Raw genomic sequence first — 27,113 nt, 5'->3', positions numbered from 1 at the left:
TACAGAATGAAAGGAACATCTTTGCTCACCATCCGTCTCACATGGATTGATATCTAGAATGCATTTAAAAAGTAAAATCTAATTCAATACTGAAAAAGCAAAACAGCCCAATCAATAAATGGGATAAAATGAAAAGAAAAAAAAATGTTGGTAAGGATGTGGGGAAAGAAAAAAATCCCCATACACAGCTGGTAGAAGTGTAATTATTGCAACCACTCACAGTGGGAAGAACGGCGCTTCCTCACAAATCCAAAGCTGGAACTACCATCTGACCCAGCTGAGGCACTCCTGGTATGTATCCATGCACTGACCCTACCACAGAGATACTAACACATCTATGTCCACTGCTGCATTGTTCACAATAGCCAAGACCTGGTACCAGCCTAGATGTCTGCCCAGAGGCAAGTGAGAGAAAGAAACAAGCTGCGTATGTATGCAATCCAGTTTTATTCAGCCGCAAATCAAAATCAAATTATTTTTTGCTAGAAAATGGGTGTCATTGGGCTTTGTCATATTAAGCAAAATAAGTCTGGCTCAGAAGACTGATATTATCTGTTTCTTCTCATTTTTGGATCCTGGACTTTATATATATATATAGTATCATGTATATATGATACGACATGAGCAGAAGGAGTCTGGGGGAAGAAAAGAAAATAGATGGAGTATGAAGGAAAATAGAGAAAAAAGAGGATGGGAGTGATATGGTAAAAAAAAAAATTCATGGTATACTTGAAATTGTCTTTATGAAATCTAACACCATTTATAAAAAATACACCAATAAAAATTCTCAACTGAAGAATGATTAAGCCAAAGGCTTAGTTTTAAGCTCTTCATCTTTGGATCTGCAATAAGCTTCCTTAATGAAAATAGCCTGAGAAAACAGCCATCAAAATTGCTATGAGCATCTTTCATTTACACCCAGCCCTATGGATTGTTAAGACTACTTCACAGTAGCTACCACCTTCCCTGTACTGGAGACTGCAATCACACAGCTTTATGCTTTAGGGGCACTTGGACAAGATTCAGGTTCACCTTATGAAAATACCATGGCCAAGAAATCCATGTAAGAAATCATTTGAAACCAAGTAGATATAAAGGAGCCTAGGGAAAGCCTGAGCCTGTGGGATAACTAAGGTTCTGAGAAGTCGGTGAGGAGTGGCAGGGAGGGGGCCAGAGTGGCTTGGTCTTGCCTCTGTGTCAGTTGGTCATTCCTTGCAACTGCCCCTGACAGGCATTCCGGTCCACTGAGCATGCCCAGTTGTGTGACTGATTTTCACCAAATAGAACTATCAGGACCACCTAAAAGCTTTACCAACATCCGGCCAGTAAAGTGGCCACCAAAACAAATCATTCTTAAACTTGTGATCCATGAACCCAACAATGGAGAAAGCGGTTCCTTTCATCTATAGCAATGGTTTGAGTCCTGCTTTCTAATTTCTTCCTCCTCAGATCTACTGGTCTCCTCCAAAGGGACAACATTTGGTGAGATGCAGCAATCTTGGTTAGCAGGAGCTCAGAAGCAAAACAATGTGAGGGTGGCAGAATCAAGTGTCATCCACGTCAACAGCAAACCCATCACCAGGAGCTCCCAGATCACCCTGCCAATCAAGTGAGGAAGGATTTTCGCTTAGGGAACCTTATGTGAGAAACTTGCCAACTTGCTTCACTGACTTTTTAGCTGAACTGCTTCCGATACTTAGGTGCTGTCTCTTGTAAAGCCTACAACAGCCAAGACAACTCCCAGCATGGAGGAATACACAGGTAAGCAGCTCTGGCTCCTGAGGAGTAAGAAGTCTTATATAAGCTGATGCATGTTTTTTCTGCATGATTATACACCTCAAAGGTTTTCTGAAATGCTCTTGCTGAGCTCAGATTATTTCCCTCTATTTCTTCTTTATTAAAAAAATAATAATGACAAAATAATGATTGGGAAAGGGCCGTGTGTGTGTGTGTGTGTGTGTGTGTGTGTGTTTGTGTGTGTGTGTGTGTGTATAGCTACATGTGTGAATTTATATATATCAGAAAAACCGATTCTCATTTAATTTTGGATATTTTAAAATCTTTGAGCAACATTTTCTTCCAATTTTTAACAGCGCTATCTTTTGCTTTGCCTAAAGTTCTACGCTAACAGGGTATGTGCTTGACTCAGAGGTTCATGGGAAATCTTTACCCCCTCCTCCTGCCAGCCTGCCATTAGCCTGAAATTGCTACAGTCTTTTGATTCCATCTTTGTGTTGCTGCTGTTGATGGTGGCGGTAGTGGTAGGGGTGGTTGGTGGGAGTGGTGGTAATGGTGTCGGCTGCAGTGACAGCATTTAATAACTTTCTATAGTCTTTTATCAAAAAACACATATTTCTGGAAAATACAAATCCAATACTGAAGTCTTTATTGGGAAAAGGCAAAGTGTCATGAACATGGGGCCAGAAGAAGGTCTTTGAAAGCACAAAAGGGTAGATAAACAAGAAGAAAGTGTGGGAGGAAAACTCAGGGCCTCATTAAGGGAGGAAGGGAGAAGAGTGAAGAAGTGATTTCCACCGTTTCTTCCAATGCTAAAGTCAGATGAAGGATTTATCGTATTGAACCCGAGAGTCAAACCTTGCAAGAGGACTCAGAGAGGGTGCTACACACTTGATCAGAGCTATAAATAGGAATCCAGCATGTTCTATCTGCATCTCTACACTGAACTTTGGTTTCAGAATGATCACTATGCATCTGTTAGCGTCAAGACCCTTGGGGATAGGAAATATACATGCAATACATTCCTATTATCAAGAGCTAGCCATGAAAAGAGAGACAAATTTTTTTTTAAAGGGGAGAGTAGAGGCAGACAAGAATTGAATTTCTGTGACTGCTGCTAACGTGGTGGGGGGAGCACAGTTTGATGTAAATTTTAATTTTCATCTGTGTATTTTAGAGATGTTTGGTGATATTAACCTCACTATTGGGATGCTGAGTAAGGAGGACAACATTAGCAAGGTATGCAAGATCTCTTTCCCATTCATCTTCTCAAATCCAGCAGTTGACACATTCTGTACATGGTCTCCTTTGCTTTAGCTTCCTTCTTTCTTCCTAGCGTCTCTTACATCATCAAATCTTTTTTTAAAAATGCATTTGTAATAGAAGTTATTACAGTGCCAAAATAACGGTATTTAGCATTTCAAGAATCACAGAAGTTACTGAAGGATACGATTGTTCATAACCATACGTAGGTAGAAGTGGGACGAGGGAAATGCCAGATTTATAACCATGCGATTTAGATTCTCCTCCTTTGTACTGTGAAGGCTGCTTTGAAAATGTGCACACTTCCCATGCCCATCTATCAGGCTGTCCCACAACCTGAAAATTTCTCTGGAAATTGAAGGTTTTTCTGGCATCAAGAGCCAAATAACAGTTACTGCCTTTCACTGAACACTTGTCTACGAAGTGGAGTGCTTGATGCTGTCTACATAACATGTGTTATGCAACATTCGTTTCTCACAACTCTACAATGTTGTATTTCTATTTTCCTTTGACAACTGAGAAAAATGAAACACCGATACAGTGTGTGACTTACCCAAATAAGGACAGCTGTGGCATATCCAGACAGAAGCCCATCTCATGCCAATAAAGTCACCCTAATAATTGTTCAACATTGCCTTTTGGGAAAGGCAATGTCTATGTTGTTATGTTGGGACTTATGGATGTTCAACCCTGCTTGCATATGGTTAACTTGAAGAAAATACCAGAATAGGCCTCACTGTCAGGTATTATTAATTATATCCTTCAATGACAAGACAAGGCATATGAAGCTCACAGAGACGGTCCTGGCATTTGGTATGATTAGCAACCATTTTATGAATCTCACAGCAGAAACTAATTTTCCCAGAGAGCACTGTTTCTCAAACACTTGGAAACACTTAGGAAATGATTTCTGGGCTGATTAAGTAGTGAGACAGGGTTTCTAGAGGAGAGACTCAAGAATAGTACTTTTAGCAACTGCTTCTAAGTTGCTTTAATGCTGGGGGAAATTGATCAATGGAAATTGGGGAGGGGTCTAAACAGTTTTAACAGCTCAGCAGTTAAAAACACAGGCTAGGGCTGGAGAGATGGCTCAGAGGTTAAGAGCACTGACTGCTCTTCCAGATGTCCTGAGTTCAATTCCCAGCACCCACATGGTGGCTAACAACCATCTGTAATGAGATCTGGCACCTTCTTCTGTATACATAATAAATAAATAAATCTTAAAAAAATAAAAACACAGGCTGCTCTTGCTTAAGACCTGATTTGGTTCCAACATCCATACCTGGTAACTCATAAGCGCCTGTATCCCTAGTTCCAAGGGATCTAACTTCCTCTTCTGGACTCTGTAGTCATTGTACTCACATGTATATAGATACACACAGGACATATACATAAATAAAAAGAAATAAAAACTTTGCAAGAAATAGAAATGGGGCCAAGCATGGTTGATCATACCTTTGATCCCAGCACTCAAGAGGCAGAAGCAGGCAGACCGTTATGAGTTTGAGGCCAGGCTGGTCTACATAGCAAGTTCCAAGCCAGCCATGCATACATGTGAGATGTCTTGAAAAACAAAAACATTGAAAAGGGCCCAGATGTGGTATCAAAATAGCCAGCACTACAAGCAATGGTGAAAGTCTCAGCTAAGATTCAAGTATTCAAAGTCAAGAGTGTAGCATCAGCACTCAACAGGAACCACAAATATAATTCTCTGTGACTCTTTCCCCAGTTATGAGTCTATTGGTGGTGCTCATAGGTTGATAAAGCATGGTTGTGAACATTAATGAAATGTTCCAACTAAAGAGTACATCCCAGCTCCAAAACATGGTAAAGGTTCCGTAAAGTGACCTTTGCAAAGAGAACAAGGCCTTCAAAAATCAGAAAACAAACATGAAGCAAGGCAGGGTCTTACAGGTGCTTAGGTAAGCTCAGGAAACAGAGAAGAAAGACAAACTGTACCTTTTTCTACCATTTCTTAGGGCCAGTCCTATAAAATAGTATAAAGACAGCTATAAACATGGGTACAGCCCTAGACGTACATGCTTTAGGCAATTGGAGATCTGAGAATTCCAGTCTCCCTTTCAACTTCTACAGGATATGTCAGCATCTACAAGTTTTGTAACAGCCCCAACATGGGCATGTGTTCAAATCATGTGTCTCCCAGAGCTACACTGCTGTCAAAGAACGTCCCCCCATATTGTCTCAGAAAAGGCATGGATGAAATGAAAGCCTATAACACACCTTGGAATGCCACTTCACAGTGCAGCAATGTCCTAGATGAGACAAGGAGGTTCTTAGTGTCGTAACAAAGGCCCCAGTTGTAATAGCAGTGAATCAGGTGATGGACACTTCCGTAAGAACTCTACAACCAGGACTGTCAGACATTTTGATCTGAGAGGCAGATACTGACTGCTCTGCCTCTAATTCAATTATACCTTTTCTTAAAAATGTAACAGGGTAAAATAAGTTTTAGAATTAATATTGCTCAATCTATAAGCCTTTGACTCCTAAAAATACAAATTATGCTTAGAAGTCTAGACCACTGTGCAGCAAATATATTTTGCTTATTTTAGTGGCGTCATTTATTTAGACTTCATCTGAGTTCTTTATTTGGGAAACGCTGATTCTTTTGTACACTTTTCTGTTCACAGGAAGACATTTACAGTCATCTCGCTTCTTTTATTCAGAATACTGACATCTTGGATGATGCAATAGTTCAAAAGTTGATTTATTACACTTCTAAAGACATGAGGGATGAGGATGTAAGTTTGGTTCTTGGTGTTGAATGTACACTAGGCTGGTATTGAAGACTTTGGGTAACTAAAAAAAAAAAAAAACACGTAAATACACAAAAGCCTTTCCTTCATGGCTTCCAGAACCATAACTGAAATGTCTGTTCTTCATGGTAGCTTACATAGTTACTTGCAGAATCTCATGGTTACCACTGCACAGATTAGGGAAATGAGACAAATGTAAGAAATATTATCCAACCATCTTTTTGATGAGGAAGTTTATACTTGAGAGAATTGATTTCAGTGGAGCACAACCATGTGCTGACAGAAAGACCTAGGCTCCAGTTTTCTTGGGTCCCATATCACTTCCTATCTCTGTATCTGCCTCCTTATCTTACATTATGTGATTTTTTTTCCCAGATCTCAATGCAGGAATTCCTTATGTTCTATGTTTAAGCTCTCTGATGCTTTTAAGAGTGCAGTTTTTTTTTATCATGTTGTGGTTTTATTTTCCTTAGTTGGGAAGGGTTGATCAAATTTACCAAGTTCACTATCACAGTAAATAGAAGTGTCTCCCAATATTTCTAAATTTTAAGATAATTAAATCAGAATTACACCAAAATTAAAGCTGTAAACTTCTGGCCCAATTCATTTTATCATTACTTATCCAGCCATGGTAACTCATATTTCTAAAATATAAAACTCTGCCATCAAGGTACCTGATCAAGTAGCAAGAAAATAATGAGCTAGGATTAGTATCTCATGCCTGTAACACCAGTTCTTGGGAAGCTGGGGTGGGAGAGTCATGAGTTAAAGGTCAGCCTGAACTATACAAGTGAAACTTTGTCTGAAGATAAGGGCAAAAAAGCAGTGATTAGCCCCAAGTCTATTAAGAATTGCATAAAAATTGCCTCTGCCTTCCCAGTTACTGACACCTACCTGAGAGATTTGTACTATGAATTTGAAGCAGTCTGTTCTTCCTCTATCTCAAATCTAGGTGAACTTAGAATACTGCATAGACTATTCCCCCATTTTAGACTCATTCTTCTACATATTTTTTTTAACTTTCCTCCTCAGATTCCCAGAGAAATCAGAATGCTGGCTGGTGAGGTGTTGGTGTCTCTTGCTGCTCATGATTTCAACTCTGTGATGTACGAAGTGCAAAGTAACTTCAGGATTCTAGAGCTGCCAAATGAATTTGTTGTGCTTGCCCTGGCTGAACTGGCAAATAGCTATGGTATGAAAGGAACAGTCTAAATTTTCCCTAGGAAATAACTACCCTAACTAATTACCTAAAATCAAAAAGAGAGTGAAGGCAAAAGCAAGGATGTCTATGTTTGACTGCAGTGAAGAACGTTGATAGAAAGACATGAGAGGTGTAAGCATAGATGTACCTCATGACCAGTCATTGACTCAGGATGCACTACATATGGCTGAGCTCTCCACCATCCTCCTCCTCCCCTTCTTCTGTCTTTGGATCTACAGGACACATTCTCCATGAGGCATGAGAGGCCATCCACAGGACACTGACATGAGAAAATGTTTTCCACCATTAGTTTCTAAAGTACTTTATTGAACAGATGCTATCGATCACTAGTCATGTTTGCTATACCTTGGGACGGGCAAAGCTAGATAGGAGATACGAACATGAATGAAGTAGCAATCCAAATAAGCAATTGCTTACTACTAATCAGCATGTATAGCTGGCTGCAGAGGCAGTGCTTTCCTTCAGGCCCACCACACCTTGATTAACCATATTCAGATGGGGGAAGAAGAGCAAGAACACAGTCTTCCTACTGCCCTCCTCCTATCGACTCTATGCCATTCAGTCCTGGGGTATGTGTTGTAGATACAAGAAACAGTCAGGATTTCCCACATGAAAAGGCGAATGATGCCTTTTCCTCTTTACCCTTCACTGCAGTGTCCCAGAGCATCCCCTTCATGATGATGACCCTGCTCACCATGCAGACCATGCTCAGGCTGGTAGAGGATGAAAGTATGAGGCAAACCTTCTGTATAGGTGGGTACCCCTCTGATTCTTTTTTTTTCCCTAAGACCAGACATGCTTCCAGGACACTTCTCAGATAGTGCAGATAGATCGCAAGGAGTCTTCCAAAGAGTTTATATCAATTCTGCTCTGCCATCAGTGTGTAAGAATACCAGCTATACCTTAATCTGGTTGTCATGTGGTATTGACTGTTAAATGTGTTCCATCTGGCCAGACTATCTCCTAGTAATAGTATATCATGATAGCTTAACTTTACATTTAATTAATTATTAATTAACATTGCCAAAACAATGTTTACGTTTATTTGATGCAATTTTAAGATGATTTAGAAACTCTTGCTAATTGTCTGTTCTCTCTTTTAGAATAATTGGTGGTTCTTCCCATCTCTATGTTCTTCTCAATCTGTGGTTGTATATTTTTTAATGCAGCCCTTGAAAAATTCAGTAAGGCCATTTACAAATATGTCAACCACTGGAAGGATTTCCCCTACCCCAAACTGGATGCTAACCGGCTCTCTGACAAGATCTTCATGCTGTTCCGGTACATAATGGAGAAATGGACATCCCAGGTCTCACCCATGACTGTGAGTGGAGCTTCAGATAGGCTCAAGTTGCATCCTTACCCCCTAATGCTGGTTACACCCTATTTAGACTTTAGTTGTCTCATACACACACACATACATACGTGTGTGTGTGTGTGTGTGTGTATTTCAAACTTCAGTGACCTTCTTCAGTTTCTTGTCTACACTTTCAGCTATTAAAGCAAGTTTGCAGCAGGGAGGGTTTCGAGACAGGGTTTCTCTGTGTAACCCTAGCTGTCCTGGAACTCACTCTCTCTGTAGACCAGGCTGGCTTTTTAAGGCATTTTATAAAAGAATCTTTGAGCGTTAAATTTGCAAATATGGAACTTTTTAAGTTTTCTCTTTTTCTTAGATGGTAAGTTCAATTCTTGTGGGTGTCATTAGTCATGTTTTGGGGGTATATCAAATCTATCAATTTTTTTAGCAACTCAAGTCACTGTTTATCCATTGTCCCATCCAAAGTTCCGTGAAAGAGAACAACATGCCAGATCCTCTTCCAGATGACAAAGATGCATCAGAGATTGAATAGACCAAAATCACACTCTGGTATTCCAATGTGTAAAGAAAACAAATGGGTAAATGAGAGAATGTCAACTCTTGTGTTTCATATATCATAAACTACATTTGAACTAAATCATTAACTTGAGAAAAGTAGAAGTTCCAAAATAACACAATTAGATAAACTGTGACAAAAGAATTCACTCATCTATGTGAAAATACTGCAATTCTTTATGGCAAATGAATTACAAAATATTTTCACATATATAATTCCATCCTTGTTTTGCTTAATATAATTTTTAATTAATATATATTTTAAAGTAGGCTAAATTATATCCTGTTTATGTTTCTTCTTGCTGTCTTATAAAAGGTTTAAGACTGGGTCTGTTTTCTAAGTCTGGGAACATCTGGGGTGGCTAAATCTTTAGCCAGTGGAACTTCTAAAGTATCTCTTCTTTGAGGCACCTGCATAGCAACATCCAGCACCCTCATTTCATGGCTATACACATTGCTTCCCACAGGAAGAGCCAGGCAAGTGACTAAAAAGTTAAACCACGTAGTAGGGCTCACTTCACTCCCTGGTGAGCTGTGCTAAGGCTGTAGCATTGGAACTGAGCCTTATATCTCACAACAGAATCAAACCCACTGCAGAGCAGGCTGGAGATGGGGTAACAGCATGCTTCAGGAGGAAGAAGGGGAACACTAGACCAAGGGCAGGAACGAATGAAACCAGAAAGTCATCTCGGTCATGTAATGAAGAGACATAAATGTTGCACAAGATCTGGGACTTTTTTTTTTTTAAAGAATGAGATCTTTGAAACATTCTCAAGAAGAAGGATTTGAATATTAGGAAAATTATTCTGATATCAGTTTTAAAGATACACCAGCGAGATGTTCTAGATTCTTTTGTTGCTGATAAAAAGCAACTTAGGGAAGGAAAGGTTTATTTTATCTTAGTTGAGAAGACACAATCCAACCACAAAGGGAAAGTATGGCTGTAGGCAGCTCCAAAAGTGGCAAGATTTTGTGTGTGTGCAGCTGGGATTCTTCACATCACACCTTGGTGAGACAGGAAGCAGAAACAAACAAACAGGAAATGGGGCTATGCTATAAAACCCACCCTTTGTGAGCCATTTCCTCCAGTATGGCTTCATTTCATGATTTCATTATACAGCCTTCTAGAACAGTACCACCAGGTAGAGACTGAATGTATAAATACATAAATCCATGGAGGATAATTCAAACTTCAATAGGGATAAACAGAGGCAAAATGATCAGAAAGCTATAAAGCTATTCCAGGTCATAAGTGATGTAATCAGTTATCACGGTGTCAGTCAATCTGATCAGAGGAGGTAGAGGCTGATGAACAGAATCAACATGGTTTCCTATGGACTGGATGCTTACAGTGGAGGAAATGGAGGCCCTTGCTGTAAGCCCCAGATTTCTGATGTAAGTGATCTTGGTGTCATAAAATAAAATAAGGGAATGAGGAAGAATAACAAGTTTGAGAAAGTGTGTTTAATGGGTTTAATGCAGACATCTTGACTTGAATGCCTATGATGTGTTAGTAGGCTTAGATATATTCAGGCTCATAAATAAGAAGAAAACCAAAAACTACCTACATATGTTTGAGTGCCATCATTATTTAAGGAAGAACTGAATGATATTAGATAATGTTATCCAAGACCAGCAGGAGGAGCTGAAGGTGGCAAAAATAAGTTCTGGGAAAACACAAAGAAATAACTCATGACAGAAGATGGAGAAAGACTTCTGAAGAAAGAAGAAAAAGGAGGATGAAATTACAGAAACTAAGAAAGAAATTTCAAAATAGCAAGTAAAGATCTACCATCCATTACCACAGAACTCAAGCAAGAAAAGTCTTGGAAAGTATGCAGGTCACAGAAGTGTGCATAAGAAGAACCACTCTCAAGTGAAATAAATGGTGTTGCTATGAGCAACTACATTTTATATGGTTTGTTGTAAACAAACATACATATGCCCTATAGAAAGTAGGCTGTCAAAGTATTCACTAAACTGTTAATTTTTACTTAAAAATTAATTTTTTAGGAAAAATACGGTGGTGATACCTAGATTTTATCGTCAATATTTGTCATATATTATGCTCTGGGAGTTGCTCATTTCCAGTGTCAAATGAGAGCTGGACTACAGTGGACTTCTGGGAAGGGTGGGAGGTAAGAAGTGGAGGTAGGAAATTTAGAACAGAATGTCTAAAACTTTAAGAAAAGGAGGAAAGTAAGTAAAATATTGTAGGGAAAATGGTGTGAGGAGAAAGTGTCAAAGTAATATGGAATATTGTGTGACACTCCTCTTGGGAACATATGAACAAACATGGACTCAGCTGAGAAGATATTGAAGACAGGGGACTGAGAGCAGATCAAAGTATCACCAAAGTCCAACTTGCCGAAGCACTGGGTTTTACTGGTGTTAATTACAGGACATAGTGGTTCATTTCAGGAGCAAAAATGACTCCTTCAAGACAGCTGTATCCAAAGACCATCCCAGCATGGGTGACAGTTCATGGAAGCTAGAAACTTATAGTGTGCTACCCAACCTTCAGGAGGCTCTTCTGGGTTGAAGGGTGTCCTTTCCAGGTAGTTCGGTTGATCTGAGCCTCTTCCAAGCAGCCCAGCTGGTTTCTGTTTCTTTTGGGCAGTTGAGTTTGTCTGAGAGTGTCTCTCAGCCAACCTTACTGCTTATATATTCCTGGGGAGTGGGAGATCTAGAGAATCTTGTCAGTTTCAGGAACTTCCTGAAAACACTGAGTTCTTTGCTTCCTGAGCTTAATGAGCATCCCTGCAGAATGGAATGTTTTGCTTCCTGTTGGATCATCCTACTGTTTCACCTCCCTCTAAACAACTTGTGCCTTGAGGAGCTTCCCTGCAAAATAAAAGGTTGTAACCTCAGATAGTGAAGTGTTCTGTCACTAGAAACAAACTTCCCTGCTGGAAGGAATATTTCATCTCCCCTTAAAACATCCTGTTGCTTTACACTTCACATCTTGAGTCTTAGCAACTTCCCTCCAAAGTGGAAGGTTTTAATCTGGAAGAAACTGTTCTACAATAGAGGGTCATGTTGTTCATGTAGCACTCTTTACCTGTGCATTTTCAAAAAAAAAAAAAATAGAACTGCTTCATTTCTAAAGGTGGTTTTTTTTTTTCCCTGAAGGAGTTTTTTCCCTAAAGGAGATTTTTGGGTTTATGGAGTCCCCAAGGCACTCGGTGCACTGAAATCTATACACAAAGCACGGCACAGTGTCGACAATGACCTTTGTTTATTGCCTTTACAGACTTTCGCCATTGTCAAGATCCATGGCCCCACCATCAGCCTGCTGCTGCATCGGGAAGACTTTCGTGAATATGCCCTGAGCCAAATACCCTGGCTCCTGACCCAGTATAAAGACAAGGAGAGTGATTTCTACATCACACAGGTGAGAGGAAAAGGCTCCACGTGCAACCTTTGTGAGGACACTAAGTCTCAAGGACACTGGGGGAGCTCAAACACCTGTTCAGTAAGTAGCTCCACTTAAATACTTTTGGGGACACAACAGACATACAGAGCTTGTCACAACTGTTGATGGAAACTCCAAAGGGGACCAAAGAACTGTCACTCCAAGCTGATGAGATCAGAATCACTAAGAAAACTTGTAAGGGCAGTGAGGTCGGGTGTGTTCTTCTCACCAAATGTAGTCATTGGCCTTTATCTCTTGTGCGGCTGCTTCTCTGGCATCATCCGTCTAACCCACAAGTGCTTCCGTTTTAGAGTCTAAAACAGATACTGACCGCAACAGTCCTCTATGACATTGCCCTTCCCATGAACCTGAGGAGATCCATCCTCTCCAGTTTGCTCCATCAGGTAGGAAGTCCGTGCTGTCAAGCCTGCTTGTTCAACCTGAACTATTTCTCTACTTTTAACTCCTGTCTACGCCCGATTGTTGCTCCTTTCTATTCAGTTCTGCAGAGTACCAGAGCCTCCGATAAAGGAAAACAAAATTGAAGCTTCAAGCTGTTTCCTCGTTCTAGGTATGACCCAGCATCCGGAGTGTTCATAAAAATACCTCAAAATGACAAAGATGGTAGAGTGTGCTGTCAGTGGGATTGCTTCCACACATACAGAATGTTCCCAACGCTCACAGCATCCTCTGCCTGCCCTTCTACTCTCAAGAACACAGGATGAGCGGCATGGGTTGGGGGACCAGTCATGTCAGGCTGCCCTGGGACCAGGAGGTTCCAGGTAGAGAGAATTATCTGCTACCAGCCAGAGGATTTTCTAGGAAACCAGCATGAATTTCTCACCCTAAAGATAGGAAATTGCTATAAGATACTCAGACACTGTCAAGTCTGACGTCATGGTGGGTTGGTTGGTTTCATTCTCGGTCATTCCTTTGATTCCAAGCACTTTAGTAAAAAAAATTCTCTCTCCTCTTTTTTCTCCTTTTCTTTCTGTTCATCTTATGTTTGCAACACCTTACTTAGGTCTCCTTTCTGTCACCTGGTAAATGCCTGGCACAGATTACAAAGCAGATGCCAAGGTCCCTGGATCAGTGTATAAAACCACAGTTGAAAACAGCCTTTGGGTTCCTCTGAAAGCACCTCCCTCAGGTCATCTCTCCCACCTCATTGCATATCTTTATGGTTTCTAAGTATTTTTAACCTTTTTTTTACATTTATGGGTGTTTTGCTTGTGTGTATGTCTATTCGCTGTGTGTGCAGTGCCCTTGGAGACCAGAAGAGAGCACTGAATCACGTGGAACTGGAGTTAAGATGCTTTAGAGGCATCATGTGAGTGCTGGGAATCAAGCCAAGGTCCTCTAGATGAGTGTTGAGTGCTCTCTATTCTCTCCTAACTCCTCTGATGATGTACATTCTCCTTCCCAGCCAGCCGAATCCACTAATTCACTTTACTCTGATAGCCATCCCTCTAGTCAGTCATTGTATTGCTCTGTCCTGTAGCCCTCCAGTTTCTAGGCTGATGAGACATTAGTCCAGGCTCTGGCTCCATCTTCAGTATTCTCATCATGCTTCTTCATATACCTTGTATCCTTTTCTTATAAGGGCCACTAGTTCCTTTGAATTAGGACCCATTCTACGAGCCATCTCTAGACTGTCTCTGCCAACATCCCTAACTTCCACATGAGACCAAAGTCACAGGTACAAGCAGAGTAACCCAGGTCCTGCGACTTTCTAGAGAACAAACTGCTTAACTGATTCTGATTACTACAGAAGCCTGGAAGTCACAGAACCAACCACAGCGCGGCCTTGACAAACCTCACGAAGAAATTCCTGTCTTGCCATTCACAAGTACCTTACCTAAGCAGAAAATTAGTTCTTGTATAGGCTACATGCACATATCAAACCAACATAATGTATAATTAATATATGCTAATACGAATTCGTCGGAGGCATGCTCACAAACTTGGTATTTCTAAACCTGCAGCTCATGCCAATCCTGCAGACCTGCTGGAGTTTTTTGATGAACAAATAAGAAGTGCCAACGAGGCTGTTCGAACAGGAATTTTAACTTTGTTGAGATCGACTATCAATGCTGAGGGTGAGTAGTAGAGATGAAGCCAGGACAGTTCAAGTTATCAGCAAGACGGTAACAGGGGCCCACGGTCCCCAAATCCTGTGCTACGTGTTCCGTGCAAGGTCCCCTAAAAATGAAACTGTCTTCTGGCTCTTCTGTGGTCTCACCCATTGAAGCGGGCATTTTCAGTTACTTCTCTTCTTTTGTGAAATTTACAAATGCATTTCATTGAGGAAGAAAGAAACTTGAGGAACTAAATTTAAAATTTGGAAGATACAGCAATTTAGTGAAGTGGCTTAATCGTAAATAGTAAAGGGATATAGAATTCTCTACATTAAAAACAAGGTAGAATATAATAAATTGCTATATCTCATGACTTCCAAAAATTATATTTTTATAATAGTGAGCATGTCTATCAATAACATCTTTAATTCTGATTTTCCACTATATTTTTTCTTTTTTAGTATAGTTAAAAATAATCATACACTATAAAATGGTTGATATAATGAATTCAGTAAAATACAAGAATTCATTTTTTCATAACATGGTAGTTTTAAAAACCTAGTTGTTGAAGACTCAGCTGATAACAATACCAAGTAGTCTTATGAATTTCACAGCTAACACACTGGCCATAGTGTATTGAATACATGCTGGAACTTAATCTGTGATGGAAGAAACAGGTATAACAGAAAACCAAAAGAGAAATTGTTGTGGTTAATGATCAGAAAAGAAGACAGATAGGAAGGGAAATGAATAGCATATAATGTTAACAACCAGAATCTTCCAATTTGTGACTTAATTCTAATGGGTTTTCACCAAGTCTAGATCATACTGCGTTCCTACTAGGTCTGACCTCAGTTTCTCTTTTTATCTTTCAGAGCCCAGGTTTAGGAATCACACAACTTCAATTGAAAAATCAGTCAAAGTTGTCATGAGTGACCTCAATGTAAAAGTAAGAGAGTTAATAGGTACTTTTATTGGATTGGTGGTGGCTTTGGGAATGATTGGAATTATTCTGGTTCTTTGAGGTTCTAGTGTGAAACTTCTTTACAAATTGCTCAATGTGATCAATGACATTCTTCAAAGAATTCAACCCCCAAAGACAAATTACATCCTAATTTACATACAGTTCTAAGGCTTCCTAGTAGAACAAAAGACTTTTGCCCATCCCAACACTGCAATGTTCTTCAAATAGATTTTTTTAAAGATGTGGGCCAAAGAGATAGCTCAGTGAGAAAACGCACCTGCTGCTAAGTATGACAACCTGGGAATTAATCCTGGGGATCCATGTAGAGGAAAGAAAGACCCATTCCAGCAAGTTGTCTTTTTACCTCCACAAATGTGCTGTAGCATGCACACACACACACACACACACACACACACACACACATAAATAAATAAATAAATAAATAAATAAATAAATAAATAAATAGAAATGTTTAAGAAAAAACATGAGCTGAACAAGAACAATAGACAGGCTAGTCATAGAGGGAAGCTCATGAGACCTCAACCCTACACAAAGAACTACAGCAGCTAAGGATTACTGAGGACAGAGAAATAGTCTTCCCTGGGGAAGAGCACAACAACTGCTTATCCAATAATAAATGCAAACAAGTAGCATACAAATAGAGCAGGTTATACATACATATTTAGTAAATGTATATGTGTGTGTACATGTGTGTAGCAACAATTAATGAAAAAAAGGAGGCCGTGAGTATGAAAAAGAGCAAGAGAAGATATATGAGAGGGTTTGGAGGGAGGAAAGAGAATGGGAAAATGATATAATTGTGTTATAATCTCAAAAAATCAATAACTTTTTTAAAGAAGATAATGCATTTTCTTCCCCCTTCATGAAAAAGCCATGAGTCTTTTTCTCAGCATGGATATTCTGTTTGTCAACCTAACACCATCAAGAAGAAGTCCTATAGGCAGAAGACTGCCTGATGTTTCCTGTGTCCTGGTATTCAAGTTTTTCATGTTAGAAAAGTTATAAGAAAAAAATTGACAATTATTTTAATTTGTATATGAAACAATACTTTGGAGCCAATCCTTTATGGAAGCCTTATGAAGAAAACAAATTCTTCTAAGAGATTCTGGGTTAAGTCATAGTGGTGTGAAAACGTATTTTTTTTAAGTTCCAACCTTTGGATGGTTCATGACAGGAAATTGGAAGGTCAGCTCCTTTCTGTGAAGCAGAAAACATTTCCAGTTTATTACTCTTCCTCCAGGTAAGGAAGTCTACCCTTCTTCTCATCCAAACCATGTGTGAAAAGGGCTACATTGAAGCTCGAGAAGGATGGCCCTTGATCAATTATATCTTCTCCCAGTTTGCCATGTCCAACAGGAACCTGGTATGAGCACACTACAATTTGGATTATTGTCCTCCTTCAAGTACAGTTGACTCAATGGAGCTCAAAGAAACTTACGGTTCCCAAACATAACCTTGGTCCTATCACTTTTCTTTATTATTTCTCTAAGCCCCTGGTTCTCTCTGGTCCCTTTCCCCTTCACTAATGCCATTTCTGGCTCAAAGTGAACACGCAGGAGGTTAAGTCAGTTTTCTCTGAGGAAGGAACCTAGCGTTTGTGTTTTAGTCATTCCCCAAGGGTCACTTTCAGGCGGGGACTTGATTGATGTTAGGGATCAAGATCGCTGGGCCCCCTGAGCCCTTTGGTTGAATCTTCTGCCCCAGAGTCTGAAAACACTCCAAAGGAAGGTTAAAGGAAGTTGTTTAACCTTTATTAAAGGAGAAACCAGTGAAATCTAACTCCCAAGATGACGAAGAAGAAGAGAGATCTATTCAAGAAACAAGCCTGGAGGTCTTAAAATCTCTGGACCCATTGGTGATTGGGATGCCCCAGGTAAGGGACTCTCATTACCACTGAAGTTACTGTGATCACCTCTTTAGGTCGCTGCTCACTTCTGGGTAAAGACTTGAGTTCGCACAAGGTGTGTCCTTAGCTAGTTTGATATTCTGTTTGTAAGAATACAATTTGATGCTCAGCACACAGCACAGAGAAGTTTCTCAAAACAAGATAAACTTTATAATTAAGGCAATGGGTATGAGTTTCTTATGTGTAGATAGCACAATGTAGTTCATAAGATCTCTAACATATTTCTTCTCATCTTATCCTAACATATCTAGAATATTACAAAGCAGAGAGAGTAGTTTTAATGTACCCAAGCTCAGAGCACGTTGGAAACCAAGTTAATCTGGACTTCAAAGACAGGCTCCTGAGAAACTATTTTTCTTGAGAAAAAATCATCTGAGAATAGGTTTTAATGGCTCAAAATCCTTGGCAGAACAAGGAGACAATCAATAGGCCCTCTTCCTCCAGTTGTGGTGGATCTGAGGCTAGTATGTAGTCGCGAGTTATTTGGAATATTTGCTTCAAAAGCATATTTTGAAGCTACATCCCAAACCTAATGAATCAGCATATCAGAGTCTACAACTGAAAAAGTGCCAATATTTTTGGTGCACACTAAAGTTTGAAACCTTCTCATCAAGGAGTCAGTAAAACAGAAAAAATAACATGCTAGAACTTGTAAGGGAGCCTAAACTTCACAGAATCTGGCATATCAGACTTTTTGCCTTGTGGTTGATGAACTATGAAAATGTTAATTAAAGGCTGAATAGAGAGAAGGTTCAGAACTAGGGAGAGTGGCAGAGGAACCGCTGAGCACAAGGAATAACAGCAGCCCAATCATTCTCTCAACTTCATCCTCGCTAGGGCCAGACTCACTTCAACATTAGAGTTTGTGGAAATATGTGGGGTGATTTCAGTTGCCGCTTTGACAAGAAGAACCCTGGCGTTGTCAAGGGAGCCCAGAGAGGCAGGATTACCCATGGTGGTTGCAGCCATTGCTCAAAATGAAGAATTTCCTTGCTCCACAGTTAAGATGCAACTCCAGGGAGAAACACCTACCCACACTCACTACAACTAGCACTCAAACATGAATGTGCAGACATTTTATTTCTTGATTTCTCTTTGACTTGACCTGAAGATTGAAATAATAACACACGAGAGACAAGTTTCTAAAACAGAGAGGGAAAAATAAGTGACTATGCTTTCTATGCTTTCTACAGGTGTTATGGCCACGAATCCTGACTTTTGTGGTACCCGAAGAATACACAGGCACGCTGGACTACCTGTTCAACATCATCAGAATTCTGGTTATGGCAGAAGAGAAGAAGAAGCGTGACATCCAGGAGTCAACAGCACTTGTCATCTCTACGGGAGCTGGTTCGTACATCCATGAGTAAAACAAAACGTTTCTTTTCTGAGAGACTCATTTCACAATGGCTACCAGCCACACTTTGAGCTCACACCCAACCCCGATACAACTTTTCCTGGCCCCCTGTGGTGATGACGAAAATTGCTTTCTCTTTCTAGTGAAACTCCCTTCACCACAGCAGCTACTGGCCCGACTTCTGGTGAGTTACAAAGAATCAATGTAAGATAAATTTAAGCTGATAATATGGACAGTTCCAGTTAAAATAAAATTCTGAGAAGAATTGGCAAAACACTCTAAAAGAAATACTAAAAATGCAATGATGAATGTTCCGCACTGCTTGTGGCATTCATGAAAATTATTACTGATAAAATTATCTTCTCACTCTGAAACTCTTATTAAAATTTAATTATTTAAAAATAATGTTCAGATCCAAGATGAGCTCCCCTAATTAAAATTAAAACAAATGTGTACTGAATCTCATCCATAAGTACCATCAAATAAATCTCACACCTACAGTATATATTTCTCTTCTCCCTATCTGGCCACCTATATATCACTTAAGCAGACAATATTCTGCATGTCCTTATTTAATAAATAAGTATATCCAAGTGTTGATTTTTTTCCATTAATTTTCCTGTTCCTTGTTTCCATATTTTTAAGCTTTATCCTCAGGGCAAAAAAAAAAAAAAATGAAAGGGTAGTCTAAATATTACCTTTGCCCTTGAATAAGTATAAAGAGACTTGTGTTCTTTGTTAACAGAGCATGATAAGGCAAAGGCAGGTAGGCCTGCTAAATACATTCTTACTTGATGTTCATTTCCTCCTCCGCCTTTAGGTCATAGCTATGCTGGCCAGTATAGGGAAATTATGTGGGGTCAGCGCAATAGGCCTTCTGAAGATAGTGCCTGAGATAATCCATCCTAAGCTGGTAGACCTGTGGAAAACACGCTTGCCTGAGCTCCTGAGGCCTCTTGAAGGTATGAGGGAGTGTGGTTGGGTCTTTATTCTAGGAGACAAGACCACAAAGAAATAATGTACTGTTTATCTATAAATCCATAAGGCAAAACTGCCAAATTCAGACAATGAGCTGGATAGGTTTTGTTTGCTTTGTTTTCTTTGACTTCTTACCCTCTAGTTCTCAAATGGTCATGGTGATTAGAGCTGGAGTGGGAGCTGTACAGGAACTTACATTTTTGCTCTGATCTTTTCCCTTATGTAGAAACATTTTCCTTTGCTATGATCTAAAAAGGCGCTACTTGCTGATGTATACCTTTGACTCTAATAATCGAGAGGTAGAAATAATCTTGTTCAAGGTCATTCTCAGCTACATAGTGAAGTTTTAGGCCAGCCTGGGCTACATGATAAAATAAAAACAGGGCCTGGGTGATTGATGTCTTGGTGGGTAATGACACTTGCCACCAACCACACCCTGGCAGCCTGAGTTTGGTCTCTGGAACCTGCATGATAGAACAGAAACAATGCATAAAAGTTGTCCTATTCCCTCCACCTGTGTATGGTAGTATGTGTGCATGTACACACACACACACACACACACACACACACACACACACACACACACACACCAAAGCTTTCCAAAACATGTTAAAATATGCATTATGAAATGTGATCATTTTGGTTACTAATTCTGAAGTTAGCAAAAATAAGTAGATTTTATCATAGATTAGAGATACTCTATTTGATGAGAAGTTTAAAGTTGCCAACTAAATTTCCTCTCAAAACAGTCATCCTGAACAAAGAGAACCTTTGAGGTAGAACTGTCTCATCCACTAGATGTTGAGTCAGGGAGAATTGATCTTTGTTTACCTGAAGTTATTATGTCTATTTTCATTTCTAGGAAATAATTCCAGCATTGTGCTGTGGGAAACCATGTTGCTGCAGGTAAGGGTAGGTCCTGCACTGACTACTAATGAGCAGCCAGGTAAGTGTGAATCCTCAAGAACTATTGACGATGGAGGGTAAAATCGGGTAGTTATCCCTCTTATCAACTAAAGTAACAGCAAAACAATGCATTCCAAAGAGGAGGGCGCATCTTGGCTTGGGAAGATGACTAGCATGTTACAGCAATCTCTTAAACCTTCTTTAGGTCGTAACGGGAACATTAATGTTTGTTCTTTAGGTTGACTGAGTTAAAGAGAACTTTCACTATTTTACTTACTATTTTTCTCTCTCTTAACTCTTGATTCTTCAAGAATTTTACCCCCTTCATTCCTTTGTCATTCACAAAACAGAGATTAATGTAAATCCCACTTCTATGCTCCAAAATGAAACTCTTTCTTCTCTATCTGCTTTCTGCTATCCTCACTCAACCCCGGTTTCTACAGCCCATGCTGTGTCTTATCTCCAGAAAACAACCTCCTCTGTAGCCAGTCAACTCCTTGGACTTTTAAACATAAACAGTGCTGTGGAGGATATTAAGTTGCAGGCAGGAGTGTACAAGAATTTCATCTCAGGAAGTCGTGGGCAGTGGAGGGGCTCACGGGCAGGAAGCTTTTGGTAAGGCAGGTTTCCCATCACCATCTGTCCACATAGGAATTTCCCATGACTTATTAAGAATGGCAGTTTTCGGGCTAGCAGAATGGCTCAGCAGATAAGGGTGCTTGCTCCCAAGACTGACAACTTGAGTTCCATTTCCACTCCCCTACAGTGGAAGAAGAGAACCAACTCCCACACACTGTCCTCATACCTCCACGCACGCACGCACCACCAAGTAAATAAACATGTTTTAAAAATTACAAAAGTGTCAGTTTTCAATGGTCTCCCCACAGTACCTCCTCTGCCTTTTTTCAATGCTTCTTCAAAAATCAGCATTTCTAGGAGCGGGACTGAAGAACTGGCGTGTTTTAAAGACTTGTTTCTTTTTTGATATAAATGCACTGGAAGATCTGAAAGCGGTGGCCCTGCTCAGCTGGTCCTTGGTTTTCAGTTCCCTGCTTCCTTTATACCCTCCTTCCTGTCTCAAAATCCTCGCCCTGTATTCACTAGCTATTCTTTTAAAAATAGCTGTTTGCGATGGGGAATTTCTTTCTTCCAACAGGAAGCCTCCAGAGCAGGTCGCTTCCTTCTTCCAGGCTTGAGTGTGTAACTAATCTTTTTTCAAAGCCGTGCAACATATGTTCTTCCCTCAAACTTCCAAGACTGTTTCATTTCTTTTCCTTAAGAGGCCCACTAGCTGAGCTCTAGTTTCAAAAATGCACACAATCTTTTCACGGGCCTTTGACAGTAAGTGTTCTTTTCTAAGCTTAAAGAGGAGGAAATGTAAGAGAAATAATATGTTCTAGAAATCCTAACAGATTTTTGTCCTCCTATAAGATAAAACTTCTTTTTAACACACCATTCCATGAGGCAATACAAGGATTCAAGAGTCTTCCCTATGATTCTGTTTGGGAACATCTGGTAAGTTCAGGAAGGTCCACTTGGAAGAGGGCAAGTTAGCAGAAGTGCACCTGTGTCTCTGTTCGGTTCTTGAAGATATTCCATCCCCTACTTGAAAGCTCTCTCTCACATTTTGTAGGCAATAAGCCACACAAACATTGACTAATGGGGTTTTTCCAAATCTACCAAAACTTGAAAAATGTTAACTGCAATTTATGTTTCTGATTATATTCTATTTTAATCTTTGTGTAAGTTTTTGTTTAAGAAAGGAAAGGAAGGTACTTGCATAAAGTAATTTCTACATATGTGTGTTTTAGTCTTAATAGGAATTCAGAACATCAGTTTTAAAAATAAATGAAGGGAAAGTTTCCAAAATAATAAATTACTTAATGAGAAAAGAATGGTCCCAGTTATAGATAGATAGATAGATAGATAGATAGATAGATAGATTAGATAGATTTCAGAAAGTCAAAAAAAAGTACCAGGAAAACCCACTAAATAGTCAAACTCACATGTAACTTTCACTTCCTGTAACAGTTGCTCAAGGAATCTTTATGGAAAATTAGTGACGTAGCCTGGACCAGTCAACTGAGTCGGGACTTCAGCCAGCAAATGGGCAGTTACTCCAACAGCTCCATAGAAAAGGTTGGTTTTTCAACAAAAAAGACTTTGGCATCCACCTGATGACCCAAAATGGCTTCTCGTGCTTTATCTTGTCTTCAGTGCATCCAAAAGGAGAAAAGAATGATTAGATAAAGGTCTCCCCTTAGGTCACTTGCTGAGTGTTGAGTATTTCCTTCTTCTCTTCTCTCACATGTAGCCTACCACGCTCATAAGACCACACCTATCTTTAAGGAATATTGGTGAGCAATAGGTTTGTGCTACAATCCAGGGATCTCTTCTAGAGGAGAGAGAATGGACACAGGAAGACAAATGGCTGAGCTGGTTGAATGTCAGTTTGTGCTTTGGTTCCCATTATGCCAGTGTTACAAGCCAAGCAGTCAGAAACAATACTAAAATTAAGCAAAGCTGGAGGCAAGAGGTTGTTCAAAATGCAGTTCTTGAGTTCCCTTGTGTCATTCCCATAACCCTCCACCCTGCAGAGTTCCATTCTAAATAGAATCTGAATCCAGGGTCTGCTATGTCCTCCTAATGTTGCCTGTGGAAAACTGTTTAAATCTCTGAATCCTCAGAATATTCATGGTTTGATATATTTCAAGGGTTTCAACAGGTGCAGAAGCAGGTCCCTAAGTATCACATGTGTGCTGGGTATAAAAGCAGCTTTGACCATGGTCATTATTAGGTTAAAAATCATTTATAAATTTTAGTATTCAAGAAAAACATGTCTTAAGTTTTACAATTTCTAATACCAAATGATTATTATTCATTATTAACTTCAGTTCTTCCATATGCTTCTCCAAGTTCTCCCTGACTGACTCTGATTTGGTTCAAAGTACCAATTCTCCAGACTGGTCCACAAAGCCTGGAGATGCAGGTTAAGACTATGTAAGCAATGCCTTTCTTTTCCTCATTGCACAAATAATCCCTGTGTACCTGAAGTCATACCGTTCACCCAGCAGTTTCCAAACCTACAAGACTGCTCCAAGATAATAACCTTCTAAAGAGGCAGACCAATTTTGAGGAGTTTGCTTTTTTCAAACAGTGTTTTACCCTGTAGCTCAGGCAAACCTGGAACTTCATGGAAATCTTCCTGAGGTTCCTGAGTGCTCAGATAACAGCCATGAGCTACGATACCTGGAGGGGCAGAACAATTTAATCCTTACAATGAAAATAAGTTAATTAAATGTGTACCCAGTTAGTTTTTGCTGCATAACAAGCCACATCTAACAGTTTGACGTAACAGCCATTCATTTTCTCCACAATCTTGCACTTTGACAACTGTCTTGGAACTGGGCTTTGTTGGGTTCAGCTTTCAGTCTTCTCAAGCAGACTCTCACTGTATACTAGAGCTTCCTTTGTACATCATGGTCTTAGTTGGGACAGATTGTTCCTATTCCATGTAGTCTCTTATTCCTAACTGGCTAGCTAACTTGACCTCATAAGTTAACAACACACAAGGTCTTCCTTGGCCATGGGCATAAAAGAGACGTAAAAATTCCAGCCTGGAAGGGAGAGATATCCAGAAGCCCCATCCCTAGCTGGGGGGCTACTGTCAGACATTTGCTGAGGAAAGGAGAGAGAGGCATTTTTCATTGGTTAGGGTTGGGGAAAGCCACTACTAGCTTTCCCATGCCTCAATGGATGACCCCCATTCATAAGTTCATATGGACAGCACTAGATAAAATGGGTTGAGAAGAAGAAAGGAGATGTGTTAGAGACGGCCAAGGGGAGCTGGAAGGAGGGAATAGGGAATGGATATGACCAAGATATATTATATGCATGTATACATTTTCAAAAAGAGGTTATGATAGAGAATGAAAGTCACAATAGTGTTAGGAACACTTTCTGAAGGCATGCAGAAGAACACCAGTGGAGAGAAAGCCTGAAGGAAACACGTTCTCAGAAAGAGAATATGTGTGAGGCACACAGCTATTAGGCAATTTAAGTTAAGACCAAATTGTTTTTTTTTTCCTTATGACTACTTCAGCTCCTCCCCTTTTTCATCAATCTTATTTTCCAAACTTTTAGAATCCTACAGCTCATCTTTTGTTTTCCAGAAATTTCTTTGGAAAGCCTTGGGAACTACCTTAGCATCCTGCCCAGACACAGAGTTTGTGAGCTCACAGATCAAGGAGTTCTTGGTCACTCCCAGCCAGCTGGGGGACCAGAGACAGGTGAGACCCCATGTCAGTCCCCTCTTCTGGTGATAGCTGTTATTCCTCTCCACAGAACTTGAGGCAACCCTGGCTGTCTTGTTAACTAGAATTCTTCCTTTGTACATTTAGAAAAGTCCAAAAGGATTTCTTTCCAGAAAAAAAAAAAGTTTCCCTGTTTAAATGTCAGTACCTTATTATTTTTCTGCCAAGTCTGTAAAAATACTGCAACATGAATTTCAAACATTCTCGCTTAATACCTCTATGATGTGTCTTATGCCTTAGCACTGATTTCTTGGAGTATGGTAATGACCGTCAGGATGATTGAATTTTCAAGCCAAGAGTGACTTTAACAGTCATCTAGAAAGAGTAATGAGCACGAACCTAACAGAGACAGAGAGATGTTTTTATTTACTCCCTGCTTAGCCTACTTGGAAGAGCATGTGCTACTGTGGAGAAAAGGAAAGGTTTATACTGAAAATAATGAAAAGGGCTCCCCCATTAATAGAAACTGCTAAAAAAAAAAAAAAATCTTGTAGCGTTATCTTGTTACATCTCTCCCCAGAAATTCTAAGATGTTTAAGTTTCTTTCTCTCACAGTAAATAGGAGAAACAACTAAACTTTTTTGGGTGTGTGAAGCTGCCTCTGCACCACTGTCCTCCCCTTCTCAGGGTGTGTGACCACAAGTCTCCCTGGGTGATATTTCTAACATGACTTCCCCATCATATTGACCCTTTTCATGGAGCTATACACTTAGAAGAACTTTGGGCCCAGTGTAAGCATCCATTAAGATTCTAACTCAAGCTCTTAGAGTTTCACCAACTATGACAAAATATGACATTCCTCGGAGCTCCTCAGCTAACTTGTTTACTTTCATTGAAGTTAGTGAGAACTCCCACACATCCAAGTCACTTAGGAATGCCATGTAGGTGAGTTGAGTGCCCACACATGACTTGGTAAGTGAGACCATGCCTTTCTCTCTGTGCATCTCACACACATGATATCATTTGAGTAACACCAGACTACTTGAGGTTAAACTTGCAACTTGAAAGAAATGAGGGAAGAAAACTAAACAAAAGTCTTGAGACAGTTCTATGGATTTGAGGGCCCCACCAAGGTGGAACTCCCCTGGCTTTCTCAAATGTTCTCCAGCAGCTCAAGCGCTGGGTCAACTGAAAATCTATTTGTCCAGGGACTGGGTTTTGTCAGGCTGGAATGACAGATGAATTGGACAAGAAAAAGCATGGAGTATTATGAGACAAACAGTCCACAAGATTCAAACAAATTTCTGTCTTAGGGCTTTGACTGAGGCCACTGGGCCACAGGCTATTTGGCAGGAGTGTGTGTGTCAAGTGCCTTCCACTGTCGGGGGTGGGGCTTGTGTGTCAAAACTAAACACAGCACCCCAGTAGTGTTGTGTGTCCAGATGAAATGTGACAGTATGCATGAAATAAACTGTAATCAAAGAACCATGACAAGATTCTTGTATGAATCATAAGGAAGATTTTACGGTGACGTCCATATTGAGAAAGCAAGATGGGAAGGAGACTATGGGCAGGGGCTGTATCATTAGAACAGGAAACAACCAGGTCTTGACAACCAGACTTCAAGAATTAAATCACCTCGTATATGAGGCCATTTCAACAGTGTAAAATTACCAACAAACATTGCTGGTTATAATGTATTTTAGGCCTTTCATAATGCCCCAAAATAATGGGTTTTAGATGTTACCCTCACCCCTTCCACACACACACACACACACACACACTCATAAGCAACTGTAGGTATTTAGGACAACAAATATGATATTCAGCCTCATTTGAATATCCCACAGTGTAGGCAGGCATCAGAGCTCCACACTGTACCCCTTAAATATTTGTTGTACCACTTCTTATTTGTTGATTGAGAACAAAAGTTAAACTTAAAAAATAATGTAAAAAACACCAACATGAGTCGTGCATCCAAACTCTTGGGGGTCAGCTGTAGACCTCAGGGTTCCCCGACCTTTAAGATCAGTCCCTCAGCTCTTTTCAGTGGCTTCACGCATTTGCATTTGTTCTGTGTTTAGAACTCTCCAGCAACTTGTAGGAATCCCAGCAACTCATGCTTTCCCTACAGTCAGGGCGCTGCCTCTGCTTGACCTGACTGTGTCTGTGCGGGAATCTCTAACCACCCTATTGACATGACAGATTTCCTCAGTCTTCATCAGCCGCTGCTTTGACGTCGGCAGCGCTTGTCACACTCTGGCATACTGTATTGCTCAGTTCCCTGTGGCCTGCCAGCAGTATTATCTGGCTGTGTACCCCACGGGGAAGGAGGTTTCGGGATGCTCTGTTCAACCTTGTAT

The 27,113-nt window shown here is 40.1% G+C and overlaps 1 protein-coding gene across 1 annotated transcript in view; it reads left to right on the top strand.

Moving 5' to 3' along the window:
* Window positions 1–1,234: 1,234 nt before the first annotated feature.
* Mroh2b (maestro heat like repeat family member 2B) overlaps window positions 1,235–27,113 on the top strand; it is a 55,439-nt gene continuing 29,560 nt past the window's right edge. The window contains exons 1-19 of the mRNA XM_059276136.1: window positions 1,235–1,761; window positions 2,915–2,976; window positions 5,652–5,762; window positions 6,810–6,969; window positions 7,654–7,752; window positions 8,169–8,323; window positions 12,126–12,266; window positions 12,599–12,691; window positions 12,789–12,858; window positions 14,273–14,386; window positions 15,241–15,314; window positions 16,591–16,713; window positions 17,110–17,223; window positions 18,450–18,606; window positions 18,757–18,797; window positions 19,434–19,575; window positions 20,454–20,497; window positions 22,529–22,636; window positions 24,670–24,786. Coding sequence (XP_059132119.1) covers window positions 1,746–1,761; window positions 2,915–2,976; window positions 5,652–5,762; window positions 6,810–6,969; window positions 7,654–7,752; window positions 8,169–8,323; window positions 12,126–12,266; window positions 12,599–12,691; window positions 12,789–12,858; window positions 14,273–14,386; window positions 15,241–15,314; window positions 16,591–16,713; window positions 17,110–17,223; window positions 18,450–18,606; window positions 18,757–18,797; window positions 19,434–19,575; window positions 20,454–20,497; window positions 22,529–22,636; window positions 24,670–24,786 — 1,941 coding nt within the window. The 5' untranslated portion in view covers window positions 1,235–1,745. The remainder of the gene's footprint in view (window positions 1,762–2,914; window positions 2,977–5,651; window positions 5,763–6,809; window positions 6,970–7,653; window positions 7,753–8,168; window positions 8,324–12,125; window positions 12,267–12,598; window positions 12,692–12,788; window positions 12,859–14,272; window positions 14,387–15,240; window positions 15,315–16,590; window positions 16,714–17,109; window positions 17,224–18,449; window positions 18,607–18,756; window positions 18,798–19,433; window positions 19,576–20,453; window positions 20,498–22,528; window positions 22,637–24,669; window positions 24,787–27,113) is intronic.

Source organism: Peromyscus eremicus, chromosome 11 (genome assembly GCF_949786415.1).
Source record: "Peromyscus eremicus chromosome 11, PerEre_H2_v1, whole genome shotgun sequence".
Taxonomy (NCBI): domain Eukaryota; kingdom Metazoa; phylum Chordata; class Mammalia; order Rodentia; family Cricetidae; genus Peromyscus; species Peromyscus eremicus.
The sequence above is the reverse complement of the archived record's forward strand: the minus strand, read 5'-3'. Positions and strand labels throughout refer to the sequence as shown.